Raw genomic sequence first — 21622 nt, 5'->3', positions numbered from 1 at the left:
AATATGCGATAATTAGGCCCGAGTAGGCCCGAAGTTTAAATAAGTGTCGATAGTTGGAAGGAAGTTATTAATAGTCGCAAAAAATGAGTTTATTGTGCCATAATTATTCAGTTATAGAGCTATGTGCCTACCTGCCTTCGACAGGAACCAAGAGATTGATAGAGGTAGAAAATCAAATATTAATCACTTATTGCAGTTAAAAAAATACCACGCAGGACACCTAGAGTATGAAGCGTTTAGTTCTTTGTGTTGCTATAATCAGTAATTTTCTAGTTTAGAGTATTTAAGTGTATTTACGCATAGTTAGCATGTGAATTGAGTATTTAATTGTTTGTGCAATATATATATAGTGGGCGTGAAGTAACAATGGTTAAAGTAATTTACATAGCGAGAGATTTTGATTTTTGCGGCGATAAGGATAAAGCATCGATCGAGGATGGTAAGGGGGGAGACGCAAAACCCCGTAGGGTCTATTTATGAAAAAGAAAAGAGAAATTTATATCTCGCTGCGAGAACGCATCGAATCCAAGGAAGAAGAGAGAGAGAATAACGACCGAGGAGAAGGGTGATGGAGAGAATAACTCGACAAAGGAAGAAGATTGAAGAAATGGAAAATCCAAAAGAAGGAGAGGAAGTGACGTTACTGGAAGGCGACCAGGGAGGAGAAAGCAACCGTGCTCCCGAGAATACCGTTATCCCTGAAAGTGAGCAGCCAACGGCAGTGTTACCAACCCAAGGCACCATGGATGTTCAAGCGATAATGGCGCTCTTCAGTACGATGATGAAGCAACAAGAAGAAGAGAAAGAACGTCGAAAAGAGGAGAAAGAAAGGAAGAGAAAATTGGAAGAAGAAGAGAAAGAACGTCGAAAAGAGGAGAAAGAAAGGAAGAGGAAATTGGAAGAAGAAGCGAAAGAAAAGCAAAAAGAATTGCGAAGAAGAGAGAAAGAACAACAACACCGAGAGATGATGGATCAGTTTCTACAAGCATTAAAAAAGAATGATGAGAAAATAGAAAAAGCCCAAGAAGAGTGTGTTGAAAGACATCGTGATAACTCGAAAGACATTGAGAACCTGGAAAAAACAGTGGAAACTGAAGTCAGGCAGATCCATGAACACCTGGCACACCTGGGAGAGAAGATAGAAGAAAAGAAGAATGACGTAGAAAAGAGAATGGAAGAGGAATTCCGAATGGTTGATCGTCGACTTGCAGCGGATTCCAGAATGGTGGAAGAAAGATTTGGACAAATCGAAACAAAGATGACCTCAGAAGAACAGCAATGGAGGAAGATAAAAAACATGACGCAAGACTTACGCCAAGACGTCACACGAATCAAAGAAACGATGCAGAGAGAGACTTCTTCAATCGTTATTACGTCACCACGAACGAGGAACGAGGAAGAACAGCGAGAATCAACGCCCCTGGCGACATCAGTTCAAGAACCGTCTCGATCGGGGAGTCAGTCCACAGGCGATGACGTCATGGAGCAGGATAGCAGTTGCTCGCGAGTCCACTCCGTGGTACAGACCAGTGTAGCCACTTCGGAAATAGGCAGGCGTGCCATCTTCTCGAAGTTTTCACTGGACAACTTTATGATTTTCGACCAAGAGAAGACAGAAACTTTGCCATCCACGTTTCTTCAAGAATTCAAAAGAGATTGTATTTTATATGGGATTCACGAAGAGGATTACCTGAAGCTCATCCAGAAACTTCTTCGCGGTTCCGCACGCATTTGGTTAGACCACCAGGTACCAGCGTTCAAGACCTTTAGCTCCTTCGAAAAAGCTTTCATTGAACAATTTCAGTGCAGATCATTGGTAGAGAGGAAGGTTACCCAGTTAAGAAACAAGCGGTACGATGTCAACGGAAAGCTCACTTACAAACAGTTTTTCTGGCAGAGGGTGAATGAATTCCGTTCGCTTAAGCCCGGAACCGAAGTGATAGAAATCCTCACGGCCATCAGAGCTATGTACCCGAGCTACGTACAGAGACAGCTTACAGGAGATGTGTTAGAAAATTTTGACCGAATGTCGCTTATCCTTGAAGACATGGATTTGCTGAAGGAGAACGAAAAACATCGATGGGAAGATCAATCAAGCAGAAGAGGGAATAATAATTTTGATAGGAAGAGAGGAGAAAATTTTCCACGAGTGCAAATGGCGACTACACGCAATACATACAATGGACGGCGACAACAATTCAATCGACAAGAACAAGCGCAGTACAGTCCTCCAAGACAGCGAGACAGGGATACCAAACGCTCGAATCGAGGAAACTACCGTGGAGGCAGACAGAACACGAACGCAGGCTACCGAGGGCGTGGCGACATACGATTTTCACGCGGGGAGGAAGACAATCGTATGGAAGAAGGCAGAACACAAGCTATTCATTTAGTAAGAACCGCCTACAACAATGAGAAGCAAGATACTGACGAACAATGGCATCAACCATCAACGAGTAGGGGACTCAATCCCAACGCGCCAGATTACCAGTCAGGTACTCGTCGGGATAACAGCCACGGCGCAAGAGCGGAAAACTAACACCCTCCGACGACAGCTCGGCTCGTGTCGGCGGAGAACACTGAACATCGAAAGAGCCTTTAAACTTGTAAATTATTCCGCATACTAGTGTAAATAATTTAACACAATTATGATATTATTATTATTATTAATATTCTGAGAACTTATATATATATATATCTATATACATATCAATATCTGAGCATATATCATGTTAGGTTAATGCCAACATTAATAACATATTATTCATATTCTTATTACCCAGAATAGTATTATTTAGTAAAGAAACATGTATTTAAAAATTTTTGAATTGATGATAGGAAATATTTTATGTAATAACTCAATAATTCTGAACTATATCTCAAAGAGTGAATTTTCATCATAACTTAGAGTGGGAATGTAGTAAGTTTACATATGTATATGCATACATAATAGTATAAATCTCATAAGTGTTAGCAAGGTGTTTGTTTAAATAATCAATGTTACAGAGTCAAGAACTGCAAATGAATGTTGAGTAATCCTGCAATTTTATGTTTGGTTAATATTAAATGTAATGATGTAAAATTAATTAAAAACTGCAATTTAGTCTATAGAGAAAGACGACTATATATTCCAGGGTTCGAGTCCCTATTCGAGCGCCTGTGTGTAATAATTAGGCAAGATTTAACGTTAAGTATTAATTGTGTTTTGATGAATTTCCCCTTCGCATATAATCTTAAGCTCAGAAAAAATTCATGTGTAAGGAGAGGGGAATGTTATAACGATAAAATCTTGCTAATTATCAGGTAAATCAATTAATCATCGTAATAAGCAATAATATGCATTGGATTGTGGCTGTTCACCGGGACTTGGACGGCAGAGTGCGAAGGACTAGCCTGTTTCCCGAGAGAAGAGGCCGAGCCTCGGGTAAAGAAATATAAAAATACAACTTTATTACCAATGGTCAGATTCAACTGAAATTAAAGACAGCCCAGCAGCAGATTATCATCGACGAAATCCCCAAAGCAGAATTTGATAGGAGATAAATTAAGCCCGATATTAAAGGTTAAACAGCTAGACTGGATAACAATAGCTACAGACTTCCTGGCACGGTCTTCGGAACGAACGTGCAGGTTACAATGGACCCAGTTTTAGGCTAACCTCTCCTCGAGGTGCTTTTTGAAAGGGTCAAAGAACTCCAAATATACGGGCGAAGTTAGCAGGACAAGAGCCTAGGACTTGAGGACAATTTAGCAACGCTTGGACAGAGAGGGTACAGTAACGAACCTTTTGAATAGCAAATAAATAGACGAGCAGAGAAGCGGAAGACACAGTATTATTCAGATTTTCTTCGACGCGCTATCAGACAGTTTTACTCGGGTTTTCTTCGACGCGCTATCAGACAGTTTTACTCAGATTTTTCTTCGACGTGTTATCATCGTCAATCTCTCGCGAACCACCCGCTTAAAGTATCCGCTTTGTGTGTCGCACCGTTCCGTGTTGTGTTATTTCGCACGTGTCTGTGTACTATCAATATGGAGTAGAGACAGAGAAAGGCCCTGCTGGGGGGCGTCCGACCCAGTTGCCACCTAGGAAGATGCGGAGATCCTATCTTATCGCCAGGAAACCATCTATTGACCACGCCTACAAACTTCCACATCTCCACCACGAGGACTTCAGTCTGAGCCGACAAAGGTAAGCCGTGAATGGAACGTGCAAATGGATAAGCTTCGTTCGCCCCGTCGTGACATCCAATGAATTCGCTTTAATTACATAAAAAAATCTCGAAATGACATTGCTTATTACGGTGGTTAAATTGCATCAACAATATTTTTAACATGTAAAACCGTACAGCTTTCATTTATTCAATTATCCAAAGTATTTAATATTCAGATTGTACGACGCTATAAATTGTCAATATAATTATATATATCAGTGATCCTCGTTAACCTCAAAATTAACAATATATAGATTAACATTCATTCAACAACAACAACATAAAAGGAGTAGTGTTTTTACAGTGCAGGTTAAGCTCCTACCGGAACAGTTTTTCCGTAAATGCAAAAGTAAATGTCAAATTAAGAACAGTTTAAATTAATGTAGCTAACTTGAAACCTGCCGCCGAACTATTATTGTATTAATTACTCATGTATTTTGGATTGCCGAGAAATGAATGCAAGTGTGAAAGTATGAGTGAAAGGGGCAATGATGTAATGTTTATGCATGTGCTCTTTTATAGAAATTACAGTATATATATATAGAACTAACCCTGTAGTGTGATTTTCTACCCTATGTAATCTCTTGGGCTCCAACTGATGGCACTTACCCTGGGACAAAAGGTAAATAGGTTCTTAATGATTGCCTTTTGTTTATTTGTTTAATTGTTTTTTTGTGGGTTTGACCTTACCCTCGTAACGTAGAATCAGAATGACGTCAGGCACGTTAAATAAGTAGACGTCGCGTTACGTTATAAGCTAAGTTTTAACTTCCAAGTGAATGTCCAAATAACAGTAAATGGAGAAGCACGATGTGCGAAACATGGGATTTTTCACAGAAAGAATGCGTCTATTTATGACATACGTGGTTTCTATTAATAGGCAATAAATAATTATGATAGAAATTAAGATGCATTTGTCTTCAGGTGTTGAGGAAGGAAACAGACTGACTGGAAAAAGATATCGTGTTATTGATAGAGTGTTGGTTAGCGTACAGAGCTTTCATCAGTGATGTCCAGGTTCGATCCCCACCAAGGACAATTTTTTTTATTCATTTCCATAAGTGAAGAAGTATGTAATATTGTTTTCTAGGAATTTTGACGAAAGGATACACATCAAATTTGTTCGTTTAATCTGTATTTACATTCTTCTAATTAGTTCTCTATCACAAGGGGATATAGAGATTCTCTATCTAGGCGATAGATATATTTTCAATGGTTCCGTAGCTACGATTCTCCAGTCTTTTCCACCCATTTGTCTTATTTATTTACTTTATTCATATCAACTCACGAAATACCATGAATCTAACGAAAACACACAGATATAGTTAGAACAAGAAACACACCTCGCGTCGAAGGTTCCAGACTCGAGTTGTGGCTTTTTTGCCAGGGTGATTATTCCTGTGTGTCTGTTTATCATCTTTGTCTAAAAAATATTCCTCACTATTGCCGTGATTAACCTAGGGAGAGACCAAAGCGACTGAAATAACAAAAGTACAGAAAATGCAAGACACATCTGCCTAGGCATGTTAGAAATCTGAAAATTAACTCGTTTCAGTCGACTACTTGCGAAGGAGTTTCGTGTTGTCTCGTTTGGAGTTTTGGTTATCGTGTCGGACTAGCATGCGGGCAACCCGAGTTCGAGCCCAGCGTAAGGAAATTTCATTTTTTTTCTTTTTGTCTAATTTCATCCAACATTATTTATAAAACTGAGGTTTTTCTGCAAAACCTTTTGAATTGCATGCCACTTCGTATGTTGGTAATTTGAAAGCAGCAAAGATGGATATTTGATGTTCCGAAGCGACGATGTATTTGTGTATGTGTTGAAAAAATGCAGTTATTTATAAGCGAAAAACATTCAGCCACGTGATCATTGAGAACGCTTCCTAGTTGTCAGTGTTAATATGGCAGTAGCTAAATTCTGTCAACACACACCAACTTTCACGTTCCCCGTAAAATAATTGCCTTTCCACGTTTCAAAATCATGAGTGCTGGTTAAAGCAATACTTTGATAGTTGCGTTTGCATGTTCGAACCTAAAGTAATATGAAACTTGTTTTCCCCAGCAATTGACATTGAAACCATTAATAACGGTTTGCAATGTGATATTGATAAAATATATGGAAAGAATAAAAGTGGAGAATTTCGCTTAATACAACTTATAAATATATTAAATTATGTGGATACCTGATGTGAAACGTACGATGCACGATCAGAGAGCCTGAATGTTGCATTGAAAACTGCAGAGAACAATGACTGACTTATGAACAGTGAAAAGTTTTTCCAATGAGATTTTATACTTCATCTCGTATTTCTCTTTGGCATCACTACTCAATTTACAGAGATGTATACCCGTGACTGGTATACAAGCCACAGAATTTCAATGCTGGTTGGGTTGTCTAGTCACAAGGCGCTTGGTGGTCAGACATGGATGGTTTGCTTCAGTGGTTCTTCTATAGGGTCGTTACAACCCAGAAGTGTCCGTGACTGTACGTACAGTGTCAGAGAGAAAAGTACTTCAGATTCTTGCTGCTAAACAAATTGTCTTAAACGCATAAGCATAATTGTTTGGAAGAAAATTAGCGCGGCACATTTCAAAGACAATTTATTTATTCGTTACGGTGCATCTATGGTGCTGCATTTTAATATATATATATATATATATATATTAACTGACTACTTCAGAATATATATAATGTGTGTGTGTGTGTGTGTGTGAGTGTGTGTGTTTGTATGTATGTAATGAAACTAAAACAGTGAGATAAAATGAGGCTTTTCTTTCCCGACTTGACTTTCCTCAAGGCTCATGCCCCCCCCCCCTCCAATCAGAGGGGCTGCGCAGGTGTATAATGTCAGTATGTAGAAGAGCTTTTGGATATTGCACTCTTTTGAAGCTTATATATTTTATTTTATTTGGTGTCAAACACTTGTTTTTTCACAATTTGATTATTGTGATTCTGTATGGTCTAATTTATCAGATGAAATGTATACGGGGTGATTCAGAATTCCACACACTTCTAGGGGTTGTAGAAGGAACTTAGTAGATCAAGTTTTGATAAGGAACCCATGTCCGGAAACATGTCTTGGTACTACACAGATGACAAGATCACATAATTTCACATCTCCCGCTTCACGGTAGGCAACCCACGTTGACGTTCAGTCGCCTGATGTCATGTGTTCTGCTTCCAACGTCCTCTGTTCACAATCCGGTGTACGTCAGTTGCTATTCAGTCGTTGCGGAAGACAGGACAGTATGGTTGAATTGACTTTTGCCGAGAACGCCGACATGTTGTTAATTTACGGCGAAGCTGGACGTAATGGTAGAGCTGCGCAATGTCAGTATGCAGAGCGTTTTCTGTTCGTGTCACTCCATCACATACCATTTTTTCCCGGTTAGAGCAACGGCTGCGAGAAACAGATAACTTCAAAGTTAACAGGGTGGTGTTCGTGTGGTGCTCCACGGACATGCCGAACTCTGGACGTTGAAGAGGAGACGAGAACCCGTCGACGAGTACTCGCACCATTGCACGTCACGTGAATGTGTTTCAGAGCAGCGTCTGGCGTATTCTTCCTTACCAGCAGCTTCCCCCGTACCACCCCCCAAAGGGTACACACAATGGATCCGGCAGATTTTGTACCACGTGTCAATTACTGTGCATGGTTTCTACACCATTGTGTGGAAGTTTCCGAGTTTCCTCGGCTTGTTCTTTATACGGATGAAGCTCATTTCACCAGGGAAGGTGTTTTCAACAGTCGGAACAGCCACATTTGGGATGACGAAAATTCTCGTGCCATACATTCTCATGGATTTCAGCAATGGTTTGGCATCAATGTATGGGCTGGTATCATCGATGGTTGTCTGATTGGGCCTTACCTTCTTCCGGGCCACCTAACGGGTCCGAGGTACTTGACCTTCCTGCAAGAAGTACCGCTGCACATTCGCCAGAACATGTGGTTCCAACATAATGGAGCACCAGCACACTTTTCCCATGACGTCCGACAACATCTCCATCAAACATACGGGAACAGGTGGATAGGTAGCGGTGGACCAAGTCCTTGACCACCACGATCGCCGGATCTAACTCCTCTTGACTTTTTCGTATGGGGCCACATGAAGAGTCTTGTTTATGAGACTCCTGCAGTGTCAGAGGACCTGGTTGCAGGAGTCCTGGCTGCAGCAGACACGATTCAGCACACACCAGGTTTTTTTGAGCGTGTGTATGCAAACATCCTTCGGAGGTACACTGTTTGCAACGAACTTCAGGGTCGCCACATCCAGCAGCTCTTGTAGTGACGCAGGTAAAGCGGGAGATGTGAAATTATGTGATCTTGTCATCTGTGTAGTACCAAAACGGTACGTTTCCGGACATGGGTTACTTCTCAAAACTTGATCTACTAAGTCGCCTCTAGAAGTGTATAATAGGAATTTTCAATCACCCTGTATATTGTCTGCAATGTCTTTCGAACAGATATTTTTGTGGTATATTTGAGCTGAAATAGATGGGTCATTCATCTCTTTTCTACACAAGACTGAATTGCTAATGTTAATAGATTCAATCCAACATATACAAGTGTTACACTGCTCTCCTAGTATATCGCATATGCTACTGTGTATTGCTACAGCTTACTTTTATGCTGACCACTGACTGATTGTGAAATGTTAAGGCATTTGATGATTTAGTGCATCAAATGTTGTCACATGGAGATGGTGCATTCACAGAACATCACACTGCTTTCATGTGACCTACGCCCGACCCTGTGGCCGAGTGGTTAGCACATCGCGCTGCGACGCCAAGGGTCCCGGGTTCGAATCCCGGTCGGGCTTGGTTGTTTGTGAATGTCCATTCATCAATTTCATCATTTCATCACTCATCCCCATCTACGCAAATTAGCCAAGAGGCACAAAACGCGAAGTAAAATAAACTAAATCAAATTTAAAAAAATCAAATCATGTGACCTATGTGAAAGTCATCCAATGTTGTTTTATCATAACTGCTGAGCCATGTCTGATCTATTGGGCATAGCAAATATATGTTACATAAATACCATCTGACAATCTGTTCGATCATGTTATGCTTTGTCTGATTTATAGGGTAACTGACCTCATATACAAGCCTATCCTATTATTATTTTATTCTTTCAAGTTTAAAGTCACTTTTCTCTGTTATTTTTCGCGTTTTATTTCTTTTTCTGGTATTTTTTTGCGTAATTGCAAGGAAAAAATAATGTAATTGCATTACGTTTCACTCACTCATTTTTAGCCAGAAACTGACATTTATCGCCTTGATGTGTAACAATGAAAACAAAAATTCTATCGCCACGTGATTGTAGGAACAAAACAACATGCCGCTCGCAATAATTTTGGATAAGTTAAGATGTTTACAGATTTTTTATGCTTACAATTCATATACACCTTGTAATTTCAGTTCTAAGTTACAGAAATAAGAACTGTGCCGTACTAACTGTCATACGCTGAACTAAATACAAAAATGTAATGACATTTATTAGGTCATCTATAAGATCATTTTTCAGATAATTTTAGGTCATCAAAATCTGAGCCCTTGTAATGAATTTAATTTAGGTGCAGAATACCACTGTGTGTTCTTAGGAAACCCTTCCCAAATTCACAAACAAGAAATTAATGTAGTGTAACCTAACCTAACCTAACCTTGCATATGTATTCACGCTAAGAAGCAAAAGTTCAACCTGGCAATATGGACGATACAGGAAAGTGGCTGGTAAGTAATGTATGAAAAACTTTTTTTTCACAGAACAGGAACTTCTAAGTCTAAAGTGTACAGTGCCAACTCGAAGCATGAATTAAGTACTATTAGCGAACTCATACAGTGCTTTTCACTGTCAAGTCGCCCGTGGAGCGGCCACTGGCGCGCCGAGCAGTGACAGCACATCTTCCGGCAAACTGGAGGCATCATCCTCGTAACTGGAACCGCTAGCTGTGTAATGATATAAGCTCGTACAATTACATTCACAGTTACAAGTAAAATGAGCACGTACCTTGTTTAAAAAGGTGTTGGAAATGTTGTCCTCCTGCTTCTACACATTTACGGCATTTTCTGAAGGAAATAATTACTATCAGTTCCTCTTCCGAAATTGCTTCAATTTCTTTCCTGATGTTTTCTTTCAATTCTTCTATTGTATGGTTTCAGGTTTAAAAGCTTGGTAGTTCGCCACGCAGACGCCATGAAAATGTCTGCTTCTTGTGCAAAGGCGCCGGAGGGATTTGTGAGGAGTATGTTCCAATCGTGCTCCAACGTCAACTAGTTTCTCCTCAGTAAGCACATGACGTTTCATCCTTCGCTTCTTATAAGAACAGACCCTGTTTCCCTAAAGATGTTCACACGTATTCGAATACTCTTTCTATGTGGAACGGGAACATCTGAAAATTCCGCTGCAAAACGCCTTCTAAGTTCTAAGTTCCCTACAAGAATTCGTAATGACCTAAGAGTCGTACATAGAAACTCGTTGTTTTAAATTGTACAATGTGGCATTATTAGAATGCAGAAAAGCACCAGTAATACGTAAACTAAAACAAAACAATCTAAAACACTTCTTAACACATTAACACTTTACGAACACATGCAAACTAAACACCAGCTACCTGGATACTGAAGGATGCGTCCAGTGCCAAGGTCAGCGTACAGCTGTGGGACTAAACGCCGGCAGACAGGCTCTCACTGCCCGGCTCGCTATGCGCCTCTCTACGGACGACTTGACCGTGAAAAACATTATACGATTTTAACGTCCAACGAAAAAACACAAGGGTCGCGTATGCAGGACGGCCAATTAATCACTCTGCACATATGTAAGTATAAAAAGGTACTTTATTTGCTACTTAAGCCTAAAAGCAATAACAAAACATAAAGCCTAATGTTTGAAGGAACTTGTGTCAGCACCTCTCCTCCAGGTAGGCGTCGAAGGGAACGGGGTGGATGGCGATCCCGTCTTCGATGTCCTCGATGGAGGGAGGGGTGCAGCCGGCGGGGATCTTGAAGCTGAAATTCTGCAGGAGGGTTGTGATGAACAGGAAGAGGACGTTCTTGGCGAACAATTCTCCGAGGCATCGTCGTTTACCTGAAATAAAAGAATGAAGGTTGTAATTCTTCCCACGATAAAAGCAAAGCCGGAGAAAATTTTAGATGTGCTGAAAAGAATTAGCAATGACTTGGAAACATTGAATTGCAAAAGAAGATTTCTTTTTTCTCCCATTTTTGGATAACAATTACTAACTAACTAACTCCCTAGCCTTCTTATACCCGAAGATTCATGGCTACAACAACACAGACCTTCCATCTGTTCATATCCTGAGCAAAATCAATCCAATCTTTTCCTTCCTTACCGATTTCCTTTAGGTCCATCTCAACGTTATCCCTCCATCTTCGTCTTGGCCTTCCTACAGGTCTCTTACCATCAGATTTCCCAAGATGAATCTTGTAAATTCTTCTTTCCTCTCCCATAGTGCAAAAAAGGCATGCCCATCTAAATCTTCTTGATTTAATAATTCTAAAAATATCTGGAGATGAATACAAATTATGCATTTCTAAATGATGTTACCTTCTCCACTCACCTGTTTGCTCTTTGGATAATAATTAGAAATTATATTTATCTTTCTAAAAGAATAATTCAGGTAGTAATTTGTGTGTGTGTAGAGAGAGAGAGAGAGATAAGATAAATATATCTTACTTTTCTAACGATGGAAGCGGCCCCGGCGCCCACCCAGCGTCGAATAACATGGGTACCTGGGGGAAACCCTGGGGGGTAAAGGCGGTCAAGGGCGTGATGCTGATCACATCACCCCACTCACGACTGGATCAAGAAAGTGTGGGGCGTTACCCCCACATCCCCTATACGCCTTCATGGCGTGGTGCTAAGCACAGGGGAACACTTTACTTTACTTAAATATATACAGGGTGTTCCAAAACAACCTCGTCAACAGTTGGGAGCTGGTAGATATAATTTTAAAACAGTAAGTTTCCATAATAAACTTAACGTCGAAAGCGCTTAGTTTCTGAGCTCTAAGCGCTTAATATCTAACCTGTATGTATGCAACCGAACGCAACAAACAATCGCTCTGACGTAACTTACAGGGATGCGTGGCAGGATTGCCACTAGCGTTCCTTGATAAGAGACAACATTAAAGCAACAACTTGGAGGGGGGATAAATAATAATAATAATAATAATAATAATAATGTTCAAAGAAGTATTTAGAGCAGTGGTTCTCAACCTTTTTCAGTCCGGGACCCACACTGAAGGATATTACACTTCATGCGACCCATAAGCATGGGCGACAGCAGAATTACTTGAAGGGGTGTGCACCCAGTTTACAAACAAAGTTTTGCCAACATCGAGTACTTTAAGAAGCCCTTTTTTACTCTTACTTAAATTACACATACTTCATTCTATAAAAGTAAATATGTAATTTAGAAGAGTAATTTACTCTAGTGTAACTTCTAACTAAACACACATCCTGAAATCGAAAACATTTTTTTTTACTCACCAAACTATTGTGCGATGGTAGAGAGCGAATAGCAACAATGTAGAGTCTAGACTACGTACAACATGGGTTGAATCCAAATTGTTAATACAATATAAATTAGTAATTTAAATGTAATAGATCTTTAAGGCACAGAAAATATATTTTCGAGCCCGACTTAGCGACCCACGAAACGCCCCTCGAGACCCAGCAGTGGGTCACACCCCATAGGTTGAGAAACGCTCGATGAATTAAAGTATTTTCAAACTGACCGAGAGAAAGAATTTGCAATAAATGTGGACTGAAATTCCACACTGTTCTATCTATCGTGTTTCGAGTGTCATACAATATCAATACGAGTCACGTGCGACAGATGATTAAATGAAAGAGAAAGAGATGAGAACTTGCCATGTTCGCTAACTCGTTTCGAGTACACCTACTGTAATTTCGAAACAATTTATTTGTTTGGAAATTATACCTAGGTATGTTACCGCAATTAGTAATCGAGTCTGTCGCAAAACGCGTGGCAAAATGCTTACTGAAAAGAAAAATGCCATGAGCTCATGCGATAAAATGAAAAACGTATTTCAAAATTGGTTAATTCACACGTTAAAACTAACACAGAGATTAAAGTCCTTATTAAGAAGTGAAACTAAATACAGAATCTTTTGCATAAAAGAAATCTCGAAAACTTGTTCCAGAAACTAAAAGCCAGAAGGGAAATTCACAGCTACGAAAGAAGAGGAACAGCAAAACTTGAACTCTTCAAACATTCACTGAAATTTTCATATCGGCTTTTACAGTTTCAGGGGCAAGAACATGGAATGAACTCCCCCTCTCCATAACCTCCCTCCCCAGTTCAAACAAATTAAAGAATCTTCTGTTAAATTATCAATATCTCTGTTCAAGCTCCCAAGCACTACACAATACAGCTTAAACTTGTATAGATAGAATCAGTACATGTTCCTTTTTTATTAGTTTTTATGCATGTTTAATATTTTGTCTTTTAACACCAATGTAACTAATTTCTTTATGCATTTTTAAAATTAATGTACTAGAGACTTGGCCTACGTGACTGAAGGCAGTGTTGCGAAAGGCGGTTAATTTCAAATTTTTCTCCTTCCAAGTCATAAAGGGTGGAAATTTCCAGTTTACCGGTCATTCTTCGGAGGGCCTATGAAAAGGATCCGGCGGAATAGCGGGGATCGGCGTTTTAACGTTTCTTGTACAAGAGGGGAGACCTTGAAGGTTATAGAGTGGCTGTGGCTAGCTTCGTGGCTAGCGGCCGATCATGCATAGGCAGTCCACGTAATTCTTTTTGAATCGTTTGGCTTCAACGTTCAGTTACTGGAAGATATTATTATTGTTATTATTTAAAGAAACATGTTTTCGAGCCACTGACACGAACCACTTCTTCATATATTCCAGATAGATTATTTCATTAATTGGATCTTGTCATTCTTTATGTGGGGTTATTCCTTTTGTAATTTTTTTGTATATATTGTAGAGATATGGAGACTATTAAACCGAGAAAACCTCGTCATGTTAATATTCACACTTGTTTATTTCCTGAACTTGTCCGACCAGCGAGTGATCTCAAGAATGCGCTAACTTGTAACTTCCGTAAAACAAGGAACTGGAAAGGCAAACGCGTGGATCTAAACAGGATCTACCGCGTTTGAAAGGTTTAACAACCTTTCGACGCCTAGAATGATAAAAGCAAGCTCCTACCCGGAACTCGCTCTCTTTTGGATTCTGACACTCATCGACGCTACATGGATAATTAGTCCGATTACTTTACAACACATTACACTGCTGAACTACGACGATGGAACACGGAGTTACCGCTGCCTAGCATGCTACAAGGCGCGAGGGATCGCTCGGTTTAATAGTCTCCATATCTCTACAATATTTAATCCACAAAATAAACAGTCCTTTATATTATTCTAACGTCTGGGTAGGCTATCATTGAGAAAAAGAACTAAATTTTCCCCAAATATCCATAGTAAAGAATATTACACGATTTGTATTTGTATTCTATGTCTTTTAGTTCGATCGAACAATTCTGTTAGTTTTGGTTGCGTAATGCAAACTATTTGCCTGGGGAAGCAACGAAAAGACGTAACATGTCGAGTCAAGGCTGTTTATTTTCCACAGAAGGAAATAAACCATTACAAACTGCATACGAACCTCGTCAATCCTTGACAAATCTTCAACTACGTATATTGTAATATTTACCTATGCATTGTTCTCTCTTATCTCAAAACTAGCATAATTATGTACATCAATCTCAATATCCTTGCCTGAATCTCCTGCTCAGAAATGTTTAATATGTATGTGCGTCAGGCCCGTACCAAGGATTTTTTTTTGAGGCAGGTGCCAGATCCGAAAATGTGTTTTATCCCCTCCTCTCTTACCCTATATATATGCTCAACTAACCTCATCTCAACAATCAGCCACGAAGCTGGCACATGGTACAACTTAGTACTTATTGCTTACATTCAATTCTCAGAAGTATTGAAATAGTTCTGTATTTTCTTTTGAACAGCCATGGTAACGATAGCCTAATTCTATGATCAGAAAATAATATATTCATAGATTGAATTATACGTATTAGCAACAAAGAACTCTAAATGTGAGTTGACCAAAAGAAAGAAACAATTTCGTCTGTCTGGTAGCCAGTAGCGGGGATTGGGTGCCAAAACTGGGTGAGGGGGTAAGGACAATTTACTTTCTCTTAGTAAACAAGACTTAGCATAGTGCAGGGGCAAAAGTCGAATAAAAGTGACGAGGGTAACTACCCCGTCATGGCCCCTGAATCGCCGCCACTGCTGGAAGCCTTGCATCAATGGTTGTAGAACAAAAACTACAAAATATTGCAGAGGACAGTCTGCCTCTCTACACTATAAACACATTCATTTATGCAAGAACAAACTTGAAATTTTACAAATTTCAATACTCGTCGATGTTATTTTCGTAGCTTTTTATAAGTTCATATTTAAATATTTCATAGTTCCCCTAGTTCGAGGGAGGCCATGACTCTCCTAGCCCCTCCCCTGGGTATGGGCCTGGTGTGCGTAAATGTGTCTTTTCTGTCTTTCTATGTGTCTTCTTGATTTTTCAAAATCTTGTTTTGTTCCTTTCTTTGTAAACATTTATTTTTATTTTTTTTATTTCTGCTCTTTCTTTATGATTTAGTTTGTGTACACCGGGTAAATGTATAAACGGGGTTAGGTGAGAGAATAAACACAGGCCAAACCTCGCCCTTCAATAAACAAAATTTAAATTAAAATTTGAATTCTGTTAAGGGCTGAGCTGTATAGTGTGCTCAGAATACGCAATCTCAAATCACAAGAGTCGGCCCCCGTGGCAGAGTGGTTGGCACATCGCGCTACGACGCCAGGGATCCCGAGTTCGAATCCTGGCCTGGACATGGATGTTTGTGAGTGTCCATTCATCAATTTCATCACTCATCCCCATCTTCGCAAATTAGCCAAAAGTGGGATAAGAAGGGAAGTTACATACATCAAATGAATCAACCGACCAATCAAAATACAAAACCCTGCAGATAAATCATCTTAGCCACCTCCGTGCGTTTAGTGATCGACACACGACCTCGCAATCGAAGGTTCCGGACAGGAGTTTCGGGATGGACAAACAAGGAACTCCATCATCCGTCCTCGTGTTGCGATTTGCCTGAAAAGGTGAACTAAAATTAGAAAAATAGAAATGCACAAGGATTATCCTGGGAATTGACCCGGATGGCAAAAGTTCCCTCGTCTTCTACAACAATGTAGCTTCCAGAGTGAACTAAATGTTGACATTTGGGTGCCTTAAGAATATGTCACCCTTACCCACTGTGCTTGATTGATCGATTTAGTGTTTTAAGTCTACTTTATGCACAGTAAGGCTAATTGGGACTGGACCTACAGTTTAAAGTGGGATCCGGACCACTCGGTACCTCCACCGGGTATCGAGCCCGGGACCCCTTGATCACAAGGCGGAGACTCTACCACTACGCCATCGGGGAGGCCCCTTACCCACTGTGCCAATTAAGCTTTTTGCTTTGTGGGCATGCCTACTCCAAGATCCCGCAGGATTTTTTTTTCTCGAGGGGGCACAGTAAGATTTCATATCTTTCACTTCGGTCATAGAAACTTGTAGGGAAGAGGCACAAATATGGAATACCATTATGTCTCGCCTGGTGATTGCTGCAGGTGAAATGCTGGCCAGTGTCCCTCACCACCACAGGAAGCTGTTAGTTCGCAGCTCCAGGTTCAACAGTGCGCGTTAGAGCGATTATTGTTGTTTGGATTATTAAGTTTGGAGGTAAGTACAGTGGGATCCATGAGTACTACCGTGAAAATTGTCCATCACCATGTTCGTGCATTTTATTTGATTCAATAAGAGCTTCAGAATTAAAAGAAAACTCAAAACAAGCTGTTGACAACTTCTGCACCAGCGTACATAAGAATCCATCGCTTAAGAACACACAGGATGTAAGAGAAAAACTAATTAAAATAGTCATGGACAATTTGCACGGTAATACTCATGGATCCCACTGTACTTATTTGCCTTGTGCTCCTTATTAGTATACAGAATTAAAATACATGGAATACAGTTTTGTAGCATATCAATCAGGCTTTATTCTTGTATATTTACGTGCATTGTTGGGGTGAGTTTTAATACACTTTTGGCTTTTTGATATTCGAAGGTAACAGTGGTTGAAATATGGAATAGTAGTATTCCATATTTATACCCCATTTATGTAAAAAATTATTAAGGCAAAAACAATGGATTTGTTGTTCCTAAGGCAGTATTGGATGAATGTGAATTTCCCTTTGGAGGGTTTTTGCTGGTTATTTTCAGTGCAGGATATGATAATGGACTTTACGTTTGCAATTTTTGTAACTAGGTAAATAGTAGCCTAATAATCATAGAGATACAGAAATGTGAAGTTCAGGAATTTTCCCGTACTTGTGACTTTACAGTGTTCACTTATTTGATGTTGTCATTATAATTGTGTTTATATGTTCATTTTCTGCACAATGTTGCTAGTATTTTTTGTGGAGCAATCAAATCAACTTTTAGGAAAATGTTATTTAGAAATCATTAACGTAATGTTAAGTAGTCTAAACCTTATATTCTATTAAAGAACTAATTAAGGAAGAGAAGGGGAGTTTCGCCCATACATTTCTTTAAAAAATGTGTCGTTGAATGGTCAACAACAAACTGGTATTCCATATTTGTACCCCTTCCCCTATTGTTGTTGTCTTGTTGTTATTACTACATTATTATTGCTATGCTATTGTTATTATTATTATTTTACAAATCATAACGTTCAAATTGAATTTATAACAGTTTGGTGCTGTATACAAGTTCAGACTGTAGTGTGCTATCTAGATAGAAACTGGATTCGCCTCTCTTCCTTTCCATAAACATCTATCACTTTGTTGATGGACATTTCTTTGTCCTTTTGTACTTTTTAACAATGCACAGATATCAAAGAGATATCACTTAATCTACTGTCATTCATGGTACCTCTGATCCATGTGTCTACATGCTGAAGGGAGCCCTACTGTAAAAAAAAATCATCTATAAATGGATGCATTTCACATATGTATGTATGTTTCTTCCGGCATAACTCTCGAACGTCTGGAGCAATTTCAACCAAACTTGGCACACGTATCACTTGCAATCTCGATAGAAATACTGTGGGGGTAAGACACCCCTGGTACCCCTAGGGGTGGGGGTGGGAAGAGGTGACATGTAAAAATAATCGAAAACGACCGATATTAGTGTGGAATCCATAGCTTTCGGGGTCGCTAAGAAGAACAGTGACACTCCCAATGAAGTTCAATTTATTATTCTTGCTCCTGGAGATGAAACTAAGCATGTTGTTTACAATCAAGTTTTGAATTCAATTAATATTATAGTGAATTTCTAAAAGATTTTAATTTATAATTTGTATATTGTACTTATACTTTTAAATACATGTAAATGAAATTCGTTACATTATACACTGTAGTTAGAATTCATTATTTTCCTGTCTAATAGAAGATTGGGATAAATAAATACCCGGGCTAGTAATATAATAGAAAAAAGCAATAATTGAAAATGACGGGGTGTGAATTATTGGGGACACATCCCGACTTTTTGAAATCCCGAACAGTCCAAAAATTCCAAAGGATCTTATTTAAAATAAGATAATTCTTAATATTATCTACACTGTAATTGTCTGAAGTTTCTTGATATTAACAGTTTCTATTTGAAAAGTTCAAAAACAATCGCTTGAAGAGGAAATAGTGTGTACAATTCGAGATTTAAATCGCAAGGGAAATTTCGAAAATTTCCGGACCCGAAAATTTTCCGACCTGATTGGGAAATTGAGAATTATTTCAGCCCAGTCAGAATTATTAATATTTCCTTCCCAATCCCATCCCGACCAATTTTTTCCCATCCTGCATACCCCTAATTAAGTCAGTCAACATGATTCTAATGTCTTGTGTCGTCGTTCTCTGGGCAGTAATTGCTGTAACTGATAGCTTGTAATCATAGAAAACAAAATTGTTTGTAATAAAATATCGCTACAATTCCACCATTCGAATTACATGAACTTTTTCCAAATAAAAGCAGATTCTACGTTGACACACCACTGTTTAACAAAAAATATGAACAATTTATGACCTGTACTCAATGATTTGTTCTCACTTAACATTCTTTATCGTTCAACAATAAAAAAAATAAAGAAAATATCCCCACACGTGAATAAAGTATGAACTACGAGAATCTCTCTTTTTGGGAGAGAACATGAACCAATGACATTCAATATAATGAAGTGTGAAATAAATTAGCACAGGCACCGAACTCGATGTAATTAGCTTAAATGAAATTTTATATTCTTGATATAGCTCGTTTAATATCTAAGAAACTAAAAGTTAAAATATACAAAACAGTAATTTTTTCCTGTAGCATTATATGGTTGTGAACTTGGTCACTTACATTGAAAGAGGAACATAAATTGAGAGTTTTTGAAAATAAAATCCTTAGGAAAATATTTGAACCTAAAAGGGATGAGGAGACAGGTGAGTGGAGAAGGTTACATAATTTAGAACTTCATAATTTGTATTCATGTTCAGACATTATTAGAATAATTTAATCAAGGTCATGTGGCACGAATGGGAGAGGAAAGAAGAGTTTACAGGATTCTTGTAAGGAAATCTGATGGTAAGAGACCTATAGGAAGGAAAAGACGAAGATGGAGGGATAATGTTGAGATGGACCTAAAGCAAATCTGCAGGGATGGAAAAGAGTATATAGATCTTGCTCAGGATAGCGACAGATGGAAGGCTTGTATTGCTGCAGCCATAAGCCTTCGGATTTATGAAGGCTAGAGAGTTAAGTTAAATATATAGATATAACTTCATTAATAGAGCATTTGAGATGGCCCAATTTTAGATAGAGAGAGAGATCGAAGAGAGACGGAGAGTTTGTTGTAACACAGTTTTTAGTTCGAATGTTCCTAGTGTTGATAACAATTGGTGCAAATTTCTTGAAACCCACTTTTGTAAAACCTCGAAATTTTCCTCATACGCAAGCCGACCTTGGTGGTGGAGTGGTTAACCCAGATAAGGACACAGCTTACCTAACCTCTCATACCAACAACCTGTGAAAGAAAATTTGTGTAATCAGCAGATGCGGCTTACCAATTCCAAAATTCAGCAGGTGATCATCTTGTACGACTTCTCCTTTCTCGTTCAGAAATCTCTCCGGTCTGAAGACTTTTGGATCACCCCAATACGCCTCCTCCATATGAACACTGTACATGTTGATGAAGACGGCAGTGTTCTAGAATAGATACAGAAAAAGGTTAGCTTAATATTCGATCAGCTAGACGTATATAATGCTTTCTATAATAGATCGATAGTACAGGGCCCGCCACTAAAATATGACGGTTTTAGTTTGGCAACACTGCCGTTACGCGTTTAGACACGTGATGCCATTTCAGTCTTCATGGAGCAGTGGAATGTTGTACATCGTGTTTTTGTTATGGAACATTTTTTTTTTTTTTATTAAATGGTAAATCTGTAGTTGGAACGCAACGGGCGCTTAGGTTGCAGCTCAATTTTTGGGAGTCACGGAAGAGTTCCTACTCGAAACATAATATTCTTGTGGATACATAAATTCTGAACCTTACATTACCATGTCGCAATACTTTCTCTTGCCAGAACTTCGCAAACGACGAATTGACCCCACACAAATTTGGTTTCAACAAGATGGAGCCACTGCCCATACATCGAATACACATTGATGGGTGTTCTCAGACAAATGTTCCCCGGGCACCTCATCTCTCAACGAGGCAACATGCCATGGACACCTCGTTCACCGGACCTATCGCCATGCGATTATTTTCTATGGGGTTACCTCAAAGCGAAACTTTTCATGAAGAAATCACGCACTACAGAAGAACTCAAAGCCGCAATTCATAGAGAAATAGCGGTAATTCCACACGATATGGTCCAACGTGCTGTGAGAAATTTCAGTGACATGTTGCGAGAGTTACATGACGTCATTTTTAAAACGTAGGCATTTCTTTATCCAGTTTGTTCCTTATGATTCATAAATGTCACTTCATTTGCTGTATATATAAAAAAATTGTTTTATATCAAATTACAACCTCGTACTAAGATTTCAAAAACCGTCAGGGCCTCCCTGATGGCGTTGTGGTAATTTCGTCGCCTACTAATCAAGGGGTTCCGTGTTCGATACCTGGTGGAGATACATAGTGGTTCGGATCTCACTTTAAACTGTAGGTCCAGTCCCGATTAGTCTATCTGTGCATAAAGTGGACTTAACATAAAAACAGAAAACGTCAGATTTCCCTGCCGGACCCTGCACATGCAATTTATATTGATCCTTA

At 39.2% G+C, this 21622-nt stretch overlaps 1 protein-coding gene across 1 annotated transcript in view; it reads right to left on the bottom strand.

The window, feature by feature from the left end:
* Positions 1-11034: 11034 nt before the first annotated feature.
* Positions 11035-21622, bottom strand: part of LOC145981339 (methyl farnesoate epoxidase-like) — an 81287-nt gene continuing 70699 nt past the window's right edge. Inside the window, exons 7-8 of the mRNA XM_083114555.1 lie at positions 20409-20550; positions 11035-11302 (exon numbers count right to left, since the gene is read on the bottom strand). Of these exons, the coding sequence (XP_082970681.1) occupies positions 11118-11302; positions 20409-20550 (327 nt within the window). The 3' untranslated portion in view covers positions 11035-11117. The remainder of the gene's footprint in view (positions 11303-20408; positions 20551-21622) is intronic.

Source organism: Lepisma saccharinum, chromosome 29, assembly GCF_977018435.1.
Source record: "Lepisma saccharinum chromosome 29, izLepSacc3.1, whole genome shotgun sequence".
Classification (NCBI taxonomy): Eukaryota; Metazoa; Arthropoda; class Insecta; order Zygentoma; family Lepismatidae; genus Lepisma; species Lepisma saccharinum.
Note: the sequence above shows the minus strand (reverse complement) of the source record. Positions and strands in the feature narration are given on the sequence as shown.